Raw genomic sequence first — 22,801 nt, forward strand, 5'->3', positions numbered from 1 at the left:
TATTTGAGTTATTAACAGTAACAGAGAAAAAGGGAGAGAAGCTTTTGCAGCAGGTACAAGAACTCAGCATTTCTCCTCGTTTATCATCTTCAAATTATCTTGTACTTTTGATAGTGGTTTCATCCATCCATCCACAACTTTTTGATAGTGGTTTACCTGTTTGCAGTTATTTCCTTTTCCAGTGTCTGTAGCATTTTATTGCTGTATCACTTGATATATGACTGATTTCAAGATAATTACATTATGCATGTCTTGCACAGCTCACATACCAAATTAACAAACAAGTAAGCAATACATTATTCTTTTTAAACATGATATCTTTATACATGTGCTGATGTTAGATAGGATGATGCATCAAGTACAGGGATCTATTGTTGATTTTTCAAGCGGGGGGATCTGTTGCTTGGAGAAAAAGATGGAGACTAGATGCTGAGAAAAAATAAGACCTCGGAAGTGATGTATGATCTTTCTCCCTGGCTCATAACTAATATTATGATGTGTATTCCATAGAACTCTGCATTCATCTTGTTTACAGACATACTGTTTTTAAACTTTAATGATTATATTCTAGCATGAACAGAGTCTGGGTTAGTATCACTGTTGTGAGAAAGAAAGTGAATCCAGATGTACTGCCAAATTAATCACTTAATGAAAGTTTACTTTTTGACCAAGTTGGTGTCAGGTAAAGCTTTCTGCAGGGATTGTGCATTTGAGTACATTTTTGTGTGTTTTTTCAGAAAATTTCAAGTTTTGTCACATAGATTATACATACACACACTTTGGGCTGTACTGAGCTAAAGGGCTTGCATACTGCAATAATCTCTGGATCTCCTGTTCTTGTCACTCGTGTAGCTTGGATGTGCTCCTGTCAGGTATCTTTGACTGGGCTGTATTCTGTATACTTTTTGCTGATTGTTAGAAGATCTTAAAGTAAAGTTAAATGTTGTTGGTACCATGTGCAACAGTACCAAATCCGACTTGTAGAACAGAATTTTTTAGAACACATAACATAATGGTTTTAAAATCATGCCTGCTTATTCTGTGGCTAATAAATTTTGGTGTGAGAGAGTTGGGGTATATGGACAGTTTTAAGAGCTATATACATTAGGCATATCTGTTTCTTACTGTTTTGGTTTGGGGGGGGGCTATTGAGTTCCTTTCCAGTTGATCATTTGCTGCTTTCCAGTCCTGTTGCTTCCTAACATTAGTGTCCCCATTATTAGCTGCTTCAGGTCTCATGTGGCCTCATCTATTAGTAGGATGATAAGGGAATGAGGAAATGCAGAGAAAAGCCTCTAGAAGCTTAATGTTTGCTGTTGTGTACATGGAGGACTTTTTTTTGGATGCCCTAGCTGGACGAGGCTGATGGTATTACTTCTAGCACCGCACATAACGTCAGTGACTCCAACCATACTCTGTAATGATGAATAATTTTAATGGCCATCTGTTTTGTGATCATGGTATGCCTTCATCACTGGGGGATTTCCAGATCACAAAGAAAAGTCTCACACCTTCCTTCCTGGAATGGGCAAGCTGATAAAATATTGTTTCTTCCCAACTTTCTGTTGATTGAGCTACTAAACAATCTCAGGTTGTCTGTGATGCATTTGAGTCTTCATTCCAATTTTTGCCATTTTAACTGGCTTAATGATGGTAAGAAGCCATAGGTGATTTATATTAATGTTTGTTTCAACATCCTGCACTGGAGCAGCTTTAATTTTGCCACCTTGTAATTTGGTAACTGAAGCTGGTTGTTGTTTATCCTACTTTCTTAAGAGAAACCTACTTGAAATATGCAGGGCTGTGTCAACCTAAATTTGTAACGTATCTCATTCTTTATTACTTATGCCAACTGAAAGCTTTGTTGTGTATCATTTATGTCATTTTAGAAAAAGAAAATCTGCTTAATGTAAGTTGTGCCAAAAATCACCTAGATGTGTAGTAACCTGAATGTCACAGGTCTCATTCGTCACTACCCATGCTGACCAATGATCACACTTAAAAGCTCCTGTGTATATTGTATATATAATGTGCAAATATTAATGTATTTAGGCAGGAAATATTACTACATTTTGTGCTAGGGTTCTTTTTAAATTGTTATGTATGCATTCTGTAGAACTTTAGTTTTCTGGCAAAGTTTAGTATCACTTGATCTCATCCTTCTGTTATTTAGAAGAAGCTTCCCTTAAGTAATAATGTAGCTTGTTCATATTTTTAAGGTATCCTGATGTTGCTATCCTTAATTAGCCTATTAATCTTTAATGTGCTGTTTCTTTGCTGCATGTTCCTGGCTCCATGAGTCCTACCCTTGTTTTAAAAAAAGTAAAGTCAGTATGTGTATTTTATTTTTATTTTCCATATTCTGCAGGGCTGACTACAGACATCCATAAAGTACTGCCAAATTTATAAATGCATAGATTCTTAGATATTCCAAAGACAAGGAGTCTTATGACCATTCTTGCCATGTCAGTACCCTCCCTCAGCCTGCACCTCCTTTTTCCAGGATGGCAGTACTGGTTAATCATATAGGAAATTTCTGGATATCCATCTATTCATCTAGTTGATGTTTAAAGGAAGCTAGTGAGTTGCACCGCTTAACATGCAAGGGGTGTTTATTCAAGAGGCGTGGGAGGTTCTTGTTTATAAATCTGTCCCTGCAACATTTTTTATTTGTCTTTTGTTGAAGATGTAAGGCCTTGTTTTTAATACTAGTGGAGGTACTAAGCTTATACAGAAGTTTGAGACAATTGAGTCTCTAATAGCAACTTGAGCACAACAGAGATCCTCTCTTAAAAGTCTGTAAGACACTGAAATAAATGGCAAGAGCTTCCCGCCTCTCTTGGTAGCTCAGGGACTTTAGGTCTGTGATCTTTTTGGTTAGGAACTTTTGGTATTTTACTAATTATTTGAGATGCTTAGTGAGGTACAACCCAAATGGGGCATTGTACTTGATAACTGGCCTGATCCATGCTGGGTATAAGGGAATGGATACCTCTGTAGACCATAATGATATTTCTTTGGCAATTACCTCAACATAATAAAATATTTTCCTGATAACCATTGTTATATGATGGTCAAAAGAAAGGGATCTATCAACCCAAGTACCTAGATCCCTAAATGCATTTTTGTTTTGTAGATCATATTTTTCGTATGTTGTCTAGACAATATAATAAAGGCGGGGTTGTCTGCCAAAAAGTAATGATACTACACTTTTTAGCATTTAGTTTGAGTCCATTTTTGTACACCAAAAGTTTGCTAAGGAGAGTTCTTTCTGGAGGGTTTGTGTGTCATAGGGTGACTTAACAAAATCCCTCGGTTTGCAGTCGTCTACTTTATCCAGTGGTCTTGTCTGTTTGCTTGGGAAATTGAGAAGTAAATGTCAAAAAGAAGAAGTTCCAATACTGAGCTCTTAGGGACACCACTAGCCATTTTCATACTTTCTGATGAGGCACCTGCAGTTGGCACTGTGTGGATTTTATCTTTCAACCAGTTTTCTTTCCATCGTGTCATATATGGATCGATTTTAAAAGCATTTAGCTTTTGTGTGATGCTAGCATGGGAAATGGTGTTGAAAGCCTTGGCCAAGTCAAGCTGTAACACTTGTACTGCATGGCCACCATCAAAGGCTCCATAAAACCCTTCAAAGAAAGTTACCCGATTAAGTAGACAAGTTTTACCCTTCACAAGGCCAAACTGTTGGGGGTCAAGTTTAACAAGATTCTTGATATCACAGTTTATGAGGTCAGTTATAATACATTCCATGACTCTGTAAAGGTCATAAGTCTATAATTACTGAGGTCAGTTGTAAGGCCACCCTTAAGGAGGGGCATAATCACTGCTGTGTACCACTAATCAGTGGGAAAAAACAATAGCTAAACTTAAGTTAAACAGTTTGAGGAGTGTGTCTGTGAGGGTATGTTGATTAAGCAACCAGGTATGTTGTCAGATCCAGTGGAAGAAATATTTTTGGTCATGATTAGCACTTTCAATAATTGATCTTTAAAAATAATTGGACAAGTAGGGATCCATATTTTGAGGCTTTGAATAAAAGCCTCAAGGGTGACGGTGGCAGTAAATTTGTTTGCAAGGATATTAGCCATGTCAGTTCAGTCGAAATAAGAGGCCCCATTATGAATAAGTTCTGAACCATGTAGGATATTATTTTTCAGTTTTCTAACAGAGGCAAAGAATGATTTAAATTTGTCTTTGGCTTAAGACCCCAGCCTAAGTTCATGAGCTCCTTTAGGGGACTTGGAAGTGTTCCTTAGTTTTTTTTTGTTTTTTTTTTTTATCTTGTAAGATGTTTTTTACTGGCAGTGGACCACCAGGATGGTTTTAATTTTCCATGATACTTGGTCCTGGTAGGGACTGCTAGCTCAGTGCATTTTCTAAATGGGTGTCAAATTCCTTAGTGAAGCCTGTTGCAGTGTTAAATGAGGTTGACATGTTTGTAGTCCTTAAATTCATTGGGGTTTGCTAACAGAGTTTTTGGGAGGTTAAGGGAGAATGTCCCAAGTTTCTGGTCAGACTTCACTGGAGAAGGACATACCAGAGGAGTAGTGCAAGAAGTGGCTATATTTGTAAGAATCAGGTTAAGAATGATAGATATGGATCAGTCTGGCTTTGTGGAGGGGAAGTAAATATTTGACAACACTAATAGAAGAATGATGATCCAGAGGGAAGCAGAACGTAAGAAAATACTGTTGTTGGTTGAGGGTCTTGATGAGGAGATCATTCAACAGAGTAAGCTGGTATTTTATGAGTAGGGCAATGGAAGCATTTGCATTCCATGATACAATAATGGGGTTAATTAGGAGGATATATGAAGGATTAGAATCAAGAATCGAAGTTTGAGGATTCCCTGAAAGGGTGTGTTTGAAGAAAGGAACTAGACAGGGATGTCCCCTTTCCCCTTTGTTATTTGCTTTGTATTTAGAGCCTGTGGCAATGAAAATAAAGGACTCAGAAATTCAAGAACATAAGTGGAATGGTAATCAAGAAAGCTGGCTTCATTTACAGATGAGATTATTTTGTGAGTGATAAATCCAGAAAAGGACATTTCAGTGTTGTGGAACATTTTGAGATAGTTTCAAGTCTTTTGACTGTATAAAATTAATGAAGATAAAACAAAAGCTATAACCATAAATGATGTACCCTCACACAAACTGGTTCAGCAGTACCCATATTTATTACACAATAAAATGAAATATTTAGGATTATGGATTAAAAAGGCATCTGTCATGGTAGTTAAGGTTCTATGGACAGAGAATAAACAAACAATAATACAAAAATGAGAAACTGGAAGCTCTTGTTTATGGTATGGATATAAACAAACAAGCAGTGAAAATAGTTTTCTATACAGGTCAGACATATTTTTATCAGCCAGAGCAGAAGCTGTAAGAGGTTAGTGGGAATATATGCTTTGGGACTGTAATGAGTTCACAGATTTAAAAAATTCCCTATAGAGTACTCTCTCAGAAAAATTGGGTGAGCAAATGGCTGCAGTTAAGTAAATGATTCATTTGAGCTGGGACACAGGATCTACATTTCCTAGACATATGTTTAATTATGTTGGCTGCAAAAAAAAAAGCAATTACTTGAAAATGGAAATCAAAACCAGCTGTATTTGAAGTATTAAATACTGTAAGAGATTAAAAAAAAAAAACTTGAAGAGGGATCTTTAGAAAAAGGAAGGGGCAAATTACAGAAGTGATCATTCGCTGAATGTAACTTTCGATTTATTAAGTTCGATGAATAGAGATTCGCTGTTTAGTGTTTTTGACATAATGCTATAGACCTGCAAATTACATAGAAATAAATGGAAGTTGTGAGAATAATACATGCAGGAGGAGGAGTGAGGTTTAAAGGAAGGCCAGAATTTAACAATTCATGTAATGTTTGACTGATGGTAGTTATAAAGAAGGAAATTATATGTGATGTATAATGTATAGAAATGGAAATGTTAATATGGTTTGTTTTGTTTTCTATTAACATATGATTGTCTATATCTTAAGTGACAGTTTATTAAAAACTGTTAAAAGACATGAAGAATGCTTCACCCACTAGTAGGTTTATTTACCAACTGTTCAAGCATTTTTTGTTGTTTATTAAGTCTAGGAATTTTGAGGTATAGGTTTCCTAGTTTATTGAAGGTACTTATAGGCACCCAAGAATAAGGGATTTTTTGCTAATAGGGAGGTTATTTAGAACTCTGGAGGAATCTTACATAGTCATAAGGAGACAAAGAAGGTGTTCTGTAACACGCTGTTAGTTGATAATTAATCCTTCTTAGAGTGATCTGTAGTTCGCTGAGTTACATTTTGAGTCCCTAGGGATCTGCCTGGAGGTAATATGCTCCTTGACAAATATGGAGACTGCACCACAGTTCTCCTTGGTCTTGAAGACATGAAAAGCACAAAACCCTGGTATAAAGAGTGTTTTCTTTATATTAAAACCAAGTTTCAGAAACTGTGCTGATGTGGATTTTTTCCAAATGCAGGAATGCCCCAAGATCAGGCAGATTATTTAGATTTATGGCATTAAAGAGAGCTACCTTAATGTGATCCAATTTTAGGACTGATATTTTAGTTAGAGTGGAATGTCCATCAAGTGGACTGTGCCTAAAAAGGCATTGGGGGCAGTAAAGGCTTTAGCTAGTATGAGAAAAACTTGAAAAGAGAGTTCCAAGCCATCCTTGGTGAAGCACACTGGACTGTTCAGTATCCCGTGCAATGCTGACACATACTGGATCACCCCTGGAATGAGACCAGCTGTTTAACCTAATATTGAAGCTGATCATCTTTTCTTTGTATCTAGGCATCATTTAAGGTGAAGCAAAGATTCCAGTCCAGACTGGTGAATTATCTGTATTTGTAACATGCTGAAAAGTTCTGACATGTCTCTCTGCATATCCCTAATGTTTCTACCTCTCAAGTCATTCACTCCCTCATGCACTACTACCATATCCTAGTCGTATTTGTCAAGAATTAGTGTTCTTGGGTCCCTCATAACATCAGAGATCCTGGTGCCTGACTGAGAACTTGCTGTAATCCTCTCCATCTTTCCTTGAGTGACAAGTCAGCGCCTGCCTGACAATAGAGTCATCTATCACTAAAACATTTCTATTGCTGTTTGGTAGAAGGTGATAGATTTGGAGTGTTTTTGCTCAGGGTTCCTCTTTATGGGAGGGTATGCATGAGGGGGATGAGTGGTCTGATTTTTAACTGAGCCTTAATCTTCTTATTTCTAGGAGTTTTTGGAACGGATTGTTTTACAGACTTGAGTAAGACATGTTGGTGCAATTAAAGCAAGTTTGCGGTGCAGGTGTATTAAGCTTACAGGAAAAGTTTATAAGTGAGAGGGAGACTTCCGTATTAATTATTTACACCTGTCACAAATGGAATTATTACTGTTCAGTATATACTCGTTATCTGTGCGTATAAGGCAGTTTTTGTACACATAGTGCTAAAAGGCTGGCAGCAGATGTGAAACTAGCATGCTGACTATTATTATGTCCAGTGCTTAGGTGTTTACACAAGTAAAGAAAATGCAGCACTAAGCATGTAGGGCAATATGAAAGAAACCAAATAACCATAGTTGTGTGTAGCTTGTGTAGTAGAAAACCAAGAACCAAAGAAAAACTACACACTGTCCAGGTAAAGAGTTGTATCCATCTGTTTATTGGTGAACAAATACCAATAAACGGATGGCTACAACTCTTGACCTGGGCAGCATGTAGTTTTTCTTTGGCAGTATGAAAGAAAGGGCATCTCAGTCTTTAGCAGTCAAAAGGGAGGAACTTCCCAATTTGAGCCTCTAATGCTGTCTGGTATGAACAGATGAGATGAAACCAGGAGGAGCTAGTAAAGACAATTTTATAGTAGGGGCAAGTAACACAAAAGCCATCAAGTTTAAAATATCAACTTAGATTGGCTTAGTGGAACCTTTGTATTCTGGCTGTATGGAATACATTGGCAGAGCAAATGTATTTAAATAGCTTAAGGGTAGAGACTTTGCAAAATGATACTTATCTGTTTACTCACAACAGCCAATAAATGAGGAGGGAGAGAGAGAGGGAGGAAGTTATATTGTCAAATTATCATAAGGGATGGACAACAAAAGATACACAGGGTAGAGGAAATTGTGCTGTTAAATTATCATAAAGGGCTGACAACAACAGATAAACTGGGTTTAAGAACACAAATAAAACTGGGTGGAAGTTTGGAAAATTCTTGGACACTTATGGCTGATCTGGAACTGCCTTAAAGGAAACAAGTCCTGAACAAGCCTGACTTTCTGTTATCACACAAGAAAGAAACTAGAGATGTTATGTAGTCCTATCTCACCGTAATTCTTGCTGGATGGGTTTGGAGCCAATTCTTGGCCGATACTAAAGCTCGAGAGCTTTTACTGGCTCGAGGCTAACCCCTATCCCATGGTGCCTCACTGCAATTCCCCAGATCTTGTTTGCCGCAAAAGCTTCAAGGTTGTCTCCTTACTGGCTCGTTGGCTAAGTAGTAGATTTTTTGATAAGTCTTGATATGTTTTGTCTAGTTTCTATCTAAATAGTTGTTACCTATTATCTGTGTGATTGTAGTGTGTGCTTGATCCCCTGTCCCTCTTTTCTTAGGATTGTACGGCCCATTTTTGTTAGAGGGCCGTAGCTGCCCGTTTAAATTAGAGGGCCTTTCCTCTCTGAGTGCTAGTCCTTCTTCCCTTTAAAAAAAAAAAAAAAAAAAAAAAAAAAAACGTTTTTTCTTCTCTTCATAGCTTTGCCTGTCGGTTATAGTTATTATTGTTAGCTTTGTTTTCTTATCAGTATGTCCAGAGACAAAGATAGAGAACATAAGGAACACCACCCTTCTGGGTTCAAGAAATGTGACGTGTTCACAAAAAATGTCATTGACTGACAGTCACACTAGCTGTGTGTACTGTCTGGGAGAGGCTCATTTACAAGAACCCTGTACTTCTGTCATGCCTTTAGTACTAGGGTTCTTAATGAGAGAAAACGCAAATTGATTGACAGGGGTCTTATGACTAGTTCCTTCCAGGAACAGCTGGAACTTGGTCAGACAGTTCCCAAAATTTTAAAGAGAAGGTCTCCATCAGTTCCAGTTTCGGAGCCATCTAAGAAGTCTAAAGTGATGGAGCCAAGGAGTTCTGGCTCTGATTCTGATGCTTCTCTCTCGGTGCCGTCTGTTTCCTCGGTGCTGAGGCAGCCTTCGGTATCGAGACATTCACCAGTCATGGACCCTATCTCACCTTCTTTGAGATCTCCTGTATTAGAGTGGAAGAGATCTCCTTCTATCTCCACCCATTCCTCCAGGACACTATCGGATGAGGATATTGAGCAGGTGGTGAAGAGGCTGCTCTGTGAACAGGCTCTGGCTAAAAATTTAGCCCTTCTGGACTCAAAGCTTTCGGAGCTGTCCCATAATCAGATACTGCTCCTCTTCCTCCAACTGCTTCACTTTCGGAGTCGAACACTTCGAGTCCTTCTGTGCTGGATCCTTCAGTTCCGAGAATTCTTCCTGCTTCCTCGGAACCGATAACTCTATCCTTGTCTGCTCAGTCTAGAGCCAAGAGGTCTGAGAGCTGACGCTCTTGAGTCGACACGAGGGATAGTCACCCCGGTTTTTCTTTGGAACCGACCCTCCCTCTCGGTGCATCTGCTCGACTGAGCTCAGTTCCCACATCTGCTTCGGAACCTGTCTCTCCTGCTCGGAGATGACCCTCCTGTTTCCTTGGAGCAGTGGTCTTCTTCGGAGCGGGGTGGAAAGGCTTTTGAAGCAATAGAGAAAGCTTTGTCCAGTTCCAAAGCCCTGCCTTTGGACCCGATGTCCCACCAGCAGCCGGTAGCAACCTCGTCTCCCCCACCTCCCCCTCAGCATAGGGAACCAGAGACTCAAGGAGTCCCCATTGGAAGTGTCCCCTCTTCTAAGACCTCCCAAGATTATCCCATTGGGAAGCTCCCTCGAAAGAGACTTTGTAAGAGGAAGCACATTGACTCACCTGAGTCAGTCACATCAGACACTGACTTGGATGAGTCAGAAGGGTCCCCAAGATCCCCCTCTGAGGTTGTCTCTTTTGCAGACATCTTTGAAATCCTCAGACAGAGGGGTGATTGGAAGACCTCTAACCCTACTGAGGACGAATCAGTGTACCTTGAGGCCTTTGGTTCCTGGCCTTCCACCTCCTGGGTGACACTGCCATATGACCAACTCTTGGGGGTCATATCCCGGAAAGCCTGGACCTCCCCAGACACAGTGGATCCTGTCCCGAGGAGGCAAAACAAATTTATGACTGCTCCGGTAGATAAGTCCTTTCTTTCTAAGGGAGTTCCTGGGGATGCTATGGTGGTAGCAGTGGCCACAAAAAAGGTGTTGTGTGAGACATCTTCTAATATCCATCCTCCTAATAGAGTCCAGGACGATGGATAGGTATGGAAAGCGTACCTTCTCTTCAGTGGCATTTACCTTACAATTGCTGAATTGCCTGTCCCATTTTACTAGACTTCAAAGGAATCTCCTGAAGGAGTTGGGAGATACTCTTCAGGGTTCAGTAGCTTCGGGATCCATGAACAAGGTATCTGCACAGCTCTCCACCCTTACATCTATAGCTAACTCCTCCATGAGGCTGATTTCCTATGCAGCTGATGGAGCGAGCAGGACAGCCGCAGCAGGAATTTCTATTAGGAGACATTCCTGGATGCGTCTATGTAACTTCATGGAATCTTTAAGTCTTCCTTTACCAACGTCCCCTTTGATGGTTCAACTCTTTTTGGACCGCAGGTAAAAGAGACTTTGACCAGGTCCGAGCAGGAAGGGAAACCCTTATCTGCTGTCGGAGTCCGTTTCTCCCTTCCTTCTAGACCCTATCCCAAGGGTGAAACAGGAAGGAAAATGTGGTTCCATAAATGCCAAAAATGTTTCCCTCAGGCACAAGGTCAACTCTCCCCTAGAGGCAGAGGGGGAGGATATAATGGAAGATGTCGCCCTTGCAGCAGAGGAGGTCTGCATCATCAAGGAGATAGAGATACCTTCTCTGATTGTCCCTTCCATCGCCCCTGAGGGGTTGCCGACTGTCCATCTCTGGAAGCAGTCGGGGGTTGTTTTTCACTCTACCCAAGTGCCTGGCTACAAATTTCCCAAGATTGTTGGGTACAAACCATAATTTCCAGAGGTTACCTTATTCCCTTTGTTTCCGATCCCCTGGTAAACCATTCTCTACCAGACGTGTGTCACCCATTCAGTTACACCGTGCAACATCAGAGGTTATCTCATTGCTTCAAAAAAGAGTCATCCAAGAAGTCCCCACAGATCAAATAGGATCCGGAACTTACTCACAATTTTTTTTAGTTCCAAAAAAGACAGGGGACTGGAGATCAATTCTAGTTCTCAGCAAACTCAACAAGTCTGTAAAGAAATCCAAGTTCCATATGACCACTCTACAGTCGATATTTCCCTTTATCAGGAAAGACAATTGGATGTGCTCCATAGATCTTAAGGACATGTACTACCACATCAAAATGGACAGGCGCTCCAGAAGACATGTACGCTTTCAGCTGGAAGCCAGTCATTTTCAATTTCGAACACTGCCCTTTAACCTCACTACAGCCTCCAGAGTGTTCACCAAATGCATGGCAGTGCGGCTCACCTGAGACGTCATGGATTCCAGGTGTTTCCGTACGTAGACGACTGGCTCCTCACTGTTACCACCAAGCACCAACTAATCAGAACCAAGGACGAGACTCTATCCTTGTGTGCCAGATTAGGCATTACAGTAAACCTAAAAAAATCAGTGTCATCTCCATCGCAGCGCATTGTCTTCTTAGGCTCAGAAATGGACTCGACCACCATGACAGCAAAACTGACACCAGAAAGGATAGAATCGATGCACAACCAAGTCAGATTCTTGCTGAAGAAAGACAAAGTACAGGCCAGGATAGTCCTTCAGGTCCTAGGGACTGTGGCTTCTACCATTCTCTTAGTTTCCCCTAGCCCATCTGCACATGAGAGTACTTCAGTGGCTGTTTGCCCAGTGATCAATGCAGTATCTCGCCCTCTCTCACCAAATACTCATCATAAACTCCTGCAAGAAGGATCTAACATGGTGATTACATACAGATCAACTTCATCTAGGTCGCCCACTTGCTTCCCCTCAGCAAAATGCAGTCTTGACCACGGATGCCTCCCAGATAGGGTGGAGGTGGAGCATTATCTGGGAATGACAGTCCAAGGTATTTGGCAGGATCACGAGAACCACTTGCACATAAATGCTGTAGAGATTAGAGCAGTGTTATACGTGTTGCAAACACTTCACAGTTCTCTTCCCACTGGGACAATTGCGTTCCAGTCAGACAACATGTCTGTAGTGTGGTACATAAACAAGCAAAGGGAAACCAAATCTTACCCACTTTGTTGAGAGGCTCTAAGAGTATGGAAGTGTGTGATGGACACAATGTTTTCTGGTAGCAATGCACATTCCGGGGAAGTCCAATGTGATAGCAGACAAACTCATTCGAGCAATTCTGATGCCTCACGAGTGGTCCCTGAATTTAGAAGTTGCCGAAGAGATTTTTCGCAAATGGGGCCAGCCTTGCTGCGACCTATTCGCCACATACATGAACACCAAATGCAGCAGCTACTTTGCCCTAATTCCCCATCCGGGGATGTCACCCAGGGATACTGTGGTCCACAACTGGCCTCTGGGACTCCTTTATGTTTTTCCACCCTTTCCTCTCATACCAAAAGTGATTCAGAAAGCAAAAAGTACAGTTTTGTACCTACCATAAATGTAGATGTTCGAAGATCCACATTGCTGCAGTCCTAACACTTGGGTAGTCCGCTGTCCCTCGGTCGGCCCGAATATCAGAGTATAAGGCTGACGTCGGTCAAGGCGCATTTGACTGACATCAGAACGTCAGGGTACAAATGCGCATGACCGATGTCATATCCTCAGTCTTTTCTTGCCCCAGATGTCAGAAGACCCTAAAAAGAAAGGTCAAAACCCATAGACAACAACCAAACAATCAACCAACCTAACACTAAAAATATGTACAATACAAATAACATATACAATATACCTCAGATTGATAACCCAGCCCACACAACCGCCTCAAACTACAGAGGGGAAGGAGGGAGGGTAAATTGGACTGCAGCAATGTGGATCTTCGAACATCTACATTTATGGTAGGTACAAAACTGTACTATGTTCTTCATCTCACATTGCTGCAGTCCTAACACTTGGGTAGAATCCCAAAGCAGAGGTAAGGGAGGATGGCTAAACTATAATGAAGCAGGAGCTGCCAAAATGCCCTGCAAAACAGCAGTGGCAAAACCAGCCCTGGATTTAGAGTACAGTGGAAGGTGGTAATGCCTAGAGAAAGTATGCACTGAACTCCAAGTAGCTGCCTCCAAAATATCCTTAGTTGCCACCCCCCTCAAAAAAGCTGTTGAAGTGGCAGTAGCCCTAGTGGAATGAGGTCTAATCCCAGCTGGAATCTCTTTGCCATGATGGGAATAACAGAAAGCAATGCAAAACCCAATCCACTTAGAAATAGTTTGTTTTGACACGGGCTTGCCCTGAGAACACAAAGCAAAAGAAACTAATAACTGCTGAGATTGCCTGAACCCTTTAGTTCTGTCCAAATAATATCGCAACTGCCTGTGTACATCTAAAGTGTGCAAAATCTTTTCCCCTTTATTCTGGGGATTTGCATAAAAAGTAGGCAAATGAATAGTTTGGTTTAAAGCCACACTAGAAACCACTTTAGGCATAAAGGAAGGATTAGTACGTAAAGATACCCTATCCTTATGGAAAATTAAGAAAGGCTCAACTGCCATAAGGGCCTGCAATTCAGAAACCCTTCTTGCAGAGGTAATGGCCAACAAAAAGGCAGTCTTCCATGACAAATATTTCAACTCAGCAGTAGCTGCAGGCTCAAAAGGTTGTAGAGTGAGTTTCTCCAACACAAAATTGAGATCCCAAGCAGGAGTAGGAGCTCTTCTGGGGGTCTTATATTCTTTGCCCTCTAAGAAATTGCTTGAACAAAGGATGAGAAAACAATGGTGGGTCACAGTCGTAGTGAGCTGAAATTGCTGCAGCATGAATCTTAATAGAAGAGAAGGACAAACCTTTGTCCAATAACTCAGTAAGATATTGAAGAGCCACACTTAAATTAGGCTCAGAAACATCCAAATCCTTTGCTGCACTCCAAAACAAAAATCTCTTCCATTTATCTGCGTACACTTTCCTTGTACTAGGCCTTCTAGCTTCCAAAATCACATTCAAAACTTGTTGTGGAAGATGAGACCTTCTATGGTTCAAAACAGAATATGCCAGGCTGTTAGGTGAAGAGAGTGAAGTTTGACATTGAGCAAATGACTGTCCGCCTGGGACAACAGGTGTGGAATCAAAGGCAAAGGCCATGGAGGCTTCCGTACTAGACTTCTCAGTAATGGGTACCAGTGCTGTCGAGGCCAATCTGGAGCTATCAAAATCATCCTTGGCTTGTCCTGTCTGACCTTCAGAAGTACCTTTGGGAGGAGAGGCAGAGGTGGAAAGGCATACACATGAAGATTTTTCCAACTGAAAGAAAGAGCATCCACTTTCCAAGCTGTGGGATGAAACCTCTTCGTGCAAAACTTTGGCAGCTGGTGGTTTAGTGGAGAAGCGAACAGATCTATGTCTGGAGTTCCCCATGACACTGTCAATTTCTGAAATACATGAAGATCCAGTTTCCACTCGTGGGGATCCATGATTTGTCTGCTTAACACATCTGCTAAGGAGTTCTGTGCTCCCGGCAGAAACCTTGCCTGAAGATTTAGTTGTAAACTGAGAGCAGTCTCCCACAAAATCATTGCTTGCCTGCATAGAGGATAAGAATGTGTTCCCCCCTGCTTGTTGATGTACCACATGACAGTTGTGTTGTCTGTTAGAATCAACACCTGCCCTGGAAGAAGTAAATCCTTGAAAGCTATTAATGCAAACTGGACTGCTAACATCTCCTTCAAGTTGATATGTAGATGCTGTAGTCTGACAGGCCACTTGTCTTGTATCCACTTTCCATTTAGATGAGCTCCCCAAGCTTTGTCTGAGGCATCTGTCGTTAAAATCTGACTCGCCTCTGGCCGGGTCACAGAGTCCCTTGTTTAGGTGACATTCCTGAGCCCACCACAAAAATTCCTTTTGAATGCAAGGTATTATTTGAATGACAGTGTCCAGATCCTGGCAGTGCTGTGTCCATACATTTTGAGATACCATTGCAGCTTCCTCATATGCAGTTTGGCATTGGGAAGCACCAGAATACAAGATGCCATGAACCCTAAGGCTTGAAGGACTGTCCTTGCAGTCAGCCCGGACTGAAGAGATAGTTGATGGAAGTAAAGGGAAAGATTCTTTTGTTTGTCCGGGGTTAAAAGGCCATCTGGGATGCTGTATTCAGTCTTACACCCAGAAAGCACATGTCTTGAGAGGGTACTAGACTGGACTTTATTTCGTTCACAGAATACCCCAGGCATCTTAGCACTGCTATCACATAATCCAAATGATGAAGAAGCTCGTCCCTTCCTTGAGCCAGAATCAGGCAATCGTCCAAATAAGGATAGATTTGTATCCCTTTTAGCCTGAAGAAAGCTATCACTGGAGCCAGAACTTTCGTGAATACTCTGGGCGCAGTAGATAAGCCAAAGGGCAATGCAGAGAACTGATAGTGAGAAGTCCCAGTCCGAAAACGCAGATACTTCCTGCAACTTAGTCTGATAGGAACATGGAGGTAAGCCTCCTTGAGATCCAAAGTTACCATCCAGTGATCCTTGCCTAGTAGAGGTAAAAGCTGTTGTAACGTCAACATTTTGAACTTGGGAATGTCCAGATAAGTGTTGAGGATAGATAAATCCAAAATTGGTCTCCACGTGTTCCCCTTTTTTGGTACTAGGAACAGGCGAGAATAAAATCCTAGGCCCCTTTCTGGTATAGGAACCGGCTGTATGGCCCCTATTTGGAGTAACAGAGAAATTTGCTTGTGAGCCTCTTTTCTTTGTTGAGGAGGAATGTCTGGCATGCCTTTGAAAGGAGGCAAGGTATGGAAATAAAACCTGTAACCGTGGTGTATGATATCCAATACCCATCTGTCTTGGGTAATTATACTCCAATTTTCTTTGAAAAGTGCCAACCTTCCTCCCAAAGGTGCTGCCAGGCAAGAAGGTTCTGGCAGCTGAAAAGGTAGGTCATTGGGTCTGTTTACGAAAGGACTGACCCCTGCCCTCACCCGAAGACTGTGCAGGAGAACTCCCTGTTCTAGGCCTGAAAGAGCCCTGACCTCTGCCCCTGCCACGTCTAGATCTACCCCTAGACTGGGAATCATAAGAAGGATACGTCCACCCCTTAGTAGGCCAATTTCTACTAAACTTTGTAGGCTGAACCTGCAAAAAATCTTTAACAGTCTGCATAGACTTAGCCTTGTCTTCCATTTTCTTTAAAACTGCTTCAACAGGAGAACCAAACAAGACATCAGATTGTAAAGGAGCATCCAAAATCCTTGTTTTAACATGGTCAGATAAATTTTGATCCCTCAGCCAGGCATGCCTGCGAAGAACTGACCCAGTGGCAGCCACCCTAGACGAGGCCTGTACAGCATCAAAACCACATTGCAAAGAATGCTTACCCACCTGTTCAGAAACATGCACTAAATCTTGTAACTCTTTACAATCAATACCTTCCGCCAGAGCATCAACCTTAGACTTCAATTGTGAAAGGAGATAATTCTGATATTTCAACATGTGAAACTGGCAATTCAAAGCTCTCATGGCAAGAGTGGAAGAAGTATAAACTTTCTTTCCCCATCTATCCAAGGCCCTAGCCTCTTTATCTGCAGGAACCGGATTCTTGACAACAGAAGCCTTAACACCCTTAGGCCCCTGGCTAACGGTTTCTGGGTCTGCCCTAGGACTCTTAAAAAGATACTTATGAGCTTCAGGCACCCTGTAATACCTATCTGGTTTAACAGGCAGGAGGCAAAGAACCAGGATTAAGAGAAGCCTCTGCAAACACATCTTCCACCACATTCAGAACAGGAGGTATAGCCAAAGGCCTATGCTGGGGTAAAAACAAAAATTCCCTAAGCCTTTTCCTGGAATCAGAGAAGTCCTGACCTTCCCATTTAAAATGCTCTCTCATGGAATGAAGAGTCTCTGAAAAGAAAAATCCTCAGGAGGAGAAGCAGAAGGAGTAGAATCATCCACATCAGAATCCGAATAAGGAGAATACTCCTGCAAGTCTTCAGCCGAAGACTCAGACACATCCGAAGCCTGCTCATAATCCCCCAACACTGGTTCCATCCTAGGCCTCTTATCAGGAGGGGGCATAGAGCCTCTAATTAAAGTAATTAAATCTTCTGCCATTTTAAGCATGTGCTTCTTGGGGACAGAACCTGAAGAACTAGGAGTAACACCCACAGAAGCTAAACTAGACCTGCCTCTAGGAGAAGCCTTGGAAACAGAAAGAGAGGGCCTAGACACCTTAGGAAGGGAGGGGAGTACAGTTATCTGAGAAGCCCCTGCAGCCTGACCTGCCTCCTGGGAGGCCACATCCTGTAAAATCAAAGTTTCTCCCTGGGACTCCAGAGAGGCCTCCGTCGGAACCACCGGTTCCACTGACGTCTGTAAAGAACCGGCGTCCGGTTCGGACGACTCCTCTAACCTAGGTTTGACTGCCTTGTCTTTGCACTTCTTTGAGGAAGCCGGCGTCGGAGCATCCGACGGCATATTGTAATTGCACCGCTTCCCAAAGACCAACCTGGCAGAATCTAATCTTCGCTTAATAGTGCGTTTATTGAGCCTAGCACAAAAGCGACACCCAACAACGTCGTGCTCAGGTCCTAAACAAGGTATACACAAATTATGGTAATCCCTATGCGGTATCTGTTTCCCACAAGAAATACAGTTATTCACTTTTTCTGACATCCGGTAAACCACTGAGGCAAGAAAAAACCAAAATATTCCCCAACGGGGTACTTAACCAACTCTGACTTCGGTCTGAAACTCCGAATTCGAAAAATTTCAGAACGCCGAACGGCACTTGCAACACTGCTTCTGCATCGGACCATGCGGCAAAAAAGACTAAGGATATGACGTCGGTCATGCGCATTTGTACCCTGACGTTCTGATGTCAGTCAAATGCGCCTTGACCGACGTCAGCCTTATACTCTGATATTCGGGCCGACCGAGGGACAGCGGACTACCCAAGTGTTAGGACTGCAGCAATGTGAGATGAAGAACATCTGTTGGAGTACCCTGATCCTCATTGCTCCTTACTGGCCTTGCCAAGTCTGGTTCCCCTTCCTGTGGCCCTATCTCTTGGAGGAACCAGGGATTCTGGAACCATCTCCAATACCTCCTGATTCATCAATCAGGGCAGTTCCATCCTGCTATCCAAACCCTGAAATTGACAGCATGGCTGCTCCAGTTCCATGAATAGCCAGGTATGTTTCCCTTTCCCCTACAGTCAAACATATTCTGATTTCTTCACACAAACCTTCCACCAGGAAATTATATTCCAGTAAATGGAAAAGGTTCTCCATTTGGGCAGCAAATCAAGGCATAGATCCCTACTCAGCTCCCATAGAGTCTATCCCAGTCCTTCCTCACATCCATTATTCAAGAAGGAGCTGCAGCTGCTACTATTAGAGTTCAGTTAGCTGCCATCTCTAATTATCATTTTGGCTACATGGGAAATCTAATCATGTCTCACTCTTTATGCAAAACCCTTTTGAAAGGAATCCTCCTTCTCAGACCTCCAATCAGGCAACCACCAGAGCCCTGGGACCTGAACCTAGTTCTCACATGTTTAATTTCTCCACCTTTTGAACTGTCTTCTTCATCAGATCTGAAATTCTTATCTTGGAAGACATTGTTCTTAGTGGCGATAACATCTGCTAGGAGAGTTTCAGAATTGCAACCCCTCACCATTCGACCTCCTTACATTGTTTTCCACAAGGATAGAGTCTCATTTAAAACTAATCCTTCCTTTCTTTCTAAGGTATGTTCAGATCATAATCTCAACACAACTATGGAATTACCAGTTTTCTTCCAAAATCATAGTAATAAATCAGAATACAGACTACACCAATTGGACGTCCACAGAATTTTCATATTTTACCTGCACAGGACTAAAGAATTTAGAAAATCAGACCAATTGTTTGTTTCCGGACAAAAATAAAGGCTTGCCTGTTTCTAAAGTCACTTTGTCTAAATGGCTTCCAGACAGCATTGCATTTGCTTACAAAACTGCTGGCAAACAATTAACTGCCAAAGTAAAAGGCCATTCAACCAGAGCAGTATCAACTTCATATGCCTTTAGATCAAAACTCCCAATTTATACCATTTGTGCAGCAGCTACTTGGGCAAGACCTCATACCTTTGTCACTCATTACAAATTGCATTTGGCCTCTTGGGACAGGTCATCCTTTGGGTCCACTGTGCTGAAGTCTTTCCGCTTGAGCCACCCGGGATGAAGGTGCTATGGACGCTGTCCCATCCAGCAAGAATTATGGAGAGATAGATCTACATAACAAAAAAAAGTTATGTACTTACCATAACGTTCCATGTTTGTAGTCCATCTCACCTACATTCTTGCGTCCCTCCTTCCTTCCCGTTTCCTAGAGGAACTGGTGGACTATCCATTATGCTGTCTGACTTGGTTGTAGTTGTCTGTCCACTTGCATGGATAGTAATACAGAATATTTTGTTTGTATGTGCATAGTTTACTTACTGTTATGTACCTATTTACTTTCTTGCAAACAAGATCTGGGGAATTGCCATGAGGCACCATGGGATAGGGGTTAGCCTCAAGCCAGTAAAAGCTCTCAAGCTTTAGTATCGGCCTAGTTGGAACCGAGAATTGTCTCCGAACCCATCCAGCAAGAATGTAGGCAAGATGGACTACAAACATAGAACATTATAAGTACATAACTTATTTTTTAATACCAACAGTTAGACCATTAAATGTCAACATGCAGTGCAATGTTTTACTGGAATTACTAATATAGGCTTAAAGACCTTAGCTAAAGCAGATATAGAGTGTTAAAATGAACTACTTAAAAACATCAAGAAATGAGAAATCTTCATTTATCTGTTTTTAAATAAATTGGAATTAAACCCTTCATGTATGAATTTATTGTTTTTATGATTTGTTTCCATTTTTTAAGTTTGTATTTCAGCTGATTGAGTTTTATGTTTTATTTATATTTTTATATTTCCATTTTTTTAAAGTCTGTATTTCTGTCTAATGTGTTCACATTCTGTTTTTGTGTCCTTCTTGTTTCTGTTTGTATGCTTACTGTTAGGTCCGTACCAGGGATATGGGTGGTTACTCGAGCACCAGTGACTTCATCAGATCTGTTACTGACAACCTTCACCCTCATCTGCGCTAAGAACCTACTTTTTTTAGTACTTTCTGTTGCTGAACCATCCTTCATCACTTAATGTTTAAAGTACATATGGGTTTCATCCCAGTCCTTTTACATGCTTCGAACCAAACATTTGTGAAAATATGTTCTTTAGTGGAAGATGTTTTCTACTGTACTGCCTTTTGAAATTACTTTTTATAGTTGTGTATGTCAAGGAAAGTATTTTTGTTTCTAGCTCCAGCACATATTCATGTGTTATTTTTTGGTGTATAATTGTAATATAAGCTTAAGATGAGATTTTGTTTCCCTTTTCTCAGCTCATTTTATGAGATTTATGTTTGTACCAAAACATAACTTATATAACAACCATGAGGAAAAAGCAGTATATTTCCATAATTGCACTTAAAACCTGTGGGAAACTTTTTTTTTGTGCCACACATGGATAAAGGAAATAATACCAGTAAAAGTTCAGGAAGATTGTTGCTTGTTTCCTAGTCCTTTTCTATGAGAATATAAGCTAAGAGGTATGATCTGCTTTGTTCACCTTACTGTGATTTTTGTTTTCTGCAAATGAAAGTCTGGACAGTTTCACAATCTGGCTATCCTAGAGTGCTACCTCAAGACTCATTCTGAAGACAGTTTTGTCTTTCATTTAATACCTTCTATGTCTAAATGACAGTGTTTGTGATTTTTAATCTTAATCCATTTTCCTTTACAGGAGTGTTGATGCGGGATACTTTGTTTTTTATTGTATTTCCTGCATAAAATTAACTGGCAGTGTACAGATATTGCTGATGTTGTAAACAGAAGCAACAGAAAGGCTGAAGTTCATTCCATTATTATATTGCTGTGTTGTGTTGCAATTCTTAAGGGCACCGCACTGTACTAAATAACCTCGAATTGCCTTGTAACCACAGCCCATACGGCATAACAACGTACCCAACACTCTAGTCATAGGTGACTCTATAGTCAGGCACACTGATGTTCCACTCACTAGACTAAATAAGGAGAAAGTTCCTGTCAGCTGCCTGTCAGGTGCCAGGATCCGCCACATAACGCATGCACTCAGGTCACTCTACAATAAGTACAAATATGACACTGTCATTGTCCATGTTGGTGTGAATGATATGAGACGTACCTCCCTGGACTACATGAAAAGAGACATGGAGGAGCTCTCCGATCTTGTATCCCAGGCAGGTATGACCCAAACCCTGAGTAGCATCCTACCATCACCTAGAATGAAACCACAGTACAATGACAAAATGATTGACTTCAACAATTGGCTAAGCTTCTGCTGTCATTCTAAGGGGATCCAGTATTTGTCTGCCTGGGACGATATGATCGACGGTCCACGATGCTTTGCCAGAGATGGCCTGCACCTGTCGCCCTTAGGATTCCGGATACTGGCTAAGGCTCTTGCCACCCCTATAGTGCCTTTTTTAGGCAAGGTTCAAATGACAAATTCACCACCGTAACAGGTACAAACAAGCAAAATCTGAGGGTAATGCTACTCAATGCTAGAAGTCTAAACCTCAAAATGCACTCACTCGAGGCACTCCTTAAAATAACATTGGCATCTGTGCAGTGACAGAGACCTGGTTCAAAGCTCCAGAGAGCACCCCTGTATTACAAGGCTTCAATTCATACCACACCTTTCGGCCACCTAACCCAGGAAGAAGCACTAAAGGCAGAGGCGTGTCCATATTCATTAAGGATATCCACACCTCCAGGCTAGTTGCACAGCATAATGCATCCGAGATTATCCAAGTGCAACTAACTCTGGGCAAGACCGTAATCCAAATTGTAGCTTGCTACAGACCCCCCAACATGCCCCAGGATTCACACTCCTCATTTCTTGATACACTGGAAAGTATTAGGGTGCAACCCAACACCCTAATAATGGGCGATTTCAACTACCCCACCATTAACTGGGAAAACTACTCATGTACCAACTCTTTTGCTCAACGTTTTCTAGAATTCATAAATTCCAGTGCCTTGGATCAACTTATTCACACCCCCACCAGGGGCGGCAATATCCTAGACCTGGTCATTACCAACATGGGAAACCGGTGTTCCACACCAGAGGTTAATTCCTCGTTGGTCAGATCCGACCACAAGTTAATCAGCTTAGACATCCACATCCCACCCCCAGCCCCAATTAGGGAAACCATTGTAAAAAACTTCTCCAAAGCCAATTTCACACTTCTTAAGACAGAAGTGGCAAACTTCATGACACCCATGCAGACGGACAATAGAGGTATGACTGCCGAATCCTACACATATGCACTTTATAAGCACTTACACGAGTGCATGGATCATGCTATCCCTAACAGAACCAAGATGTTATCCTCCAAAAAAAGGAAGCCAATCTGGTGGTCCTCTGCCATAAACAAA

General features: G+C 41.6%; 1 protein-coding gene across 2 annotated transcripts in view; it reads left to right on the forward strand.

The window, feature by feature from the left end:
- IDH3B (isocitrate dehydrogenase (NAD(+)) 3 non-catalytic subunit beta) overlaps positions 1-22,801 on the forward strand; it is a 687,127-nt gene that overhangs the window by 580,178 nt on the left and 84,148 nt on the right. The window contains exon 12 of one of the 2 annotated variants that reach the window (XM_044063993.1): positions 20,345-20,889. The exons of the other annotated variant lie outside the window; for it this stretch is intronic. Within the exon in view, the coding sequence (XP_043919928.1) occupies positions 20,345-20,431 (87 nt within the window). The 3' untranslated portion in view covers positions 20,432-20,889. Of the gene's footprint in view, positions 1-20,344; positions 20,890-22,801 lie in introns of those variants that run through there. 2 annotated transcript variants of the gene reach the window in all.

Source organism: Protopterus annectens, chromosome 2.part2 (assembly GCF_019279795.1).
Source record: "Protopterus annectens isolate FY-2018-M chromosome 2.part2, PAN1.0, whole genome shotgun sequence".
Lineage (NCBI taxonomy): Eukaryota > Metazoa > Chordata > Ceratodontiformes > Protopteridae > Protopterus > Protopterus annectens.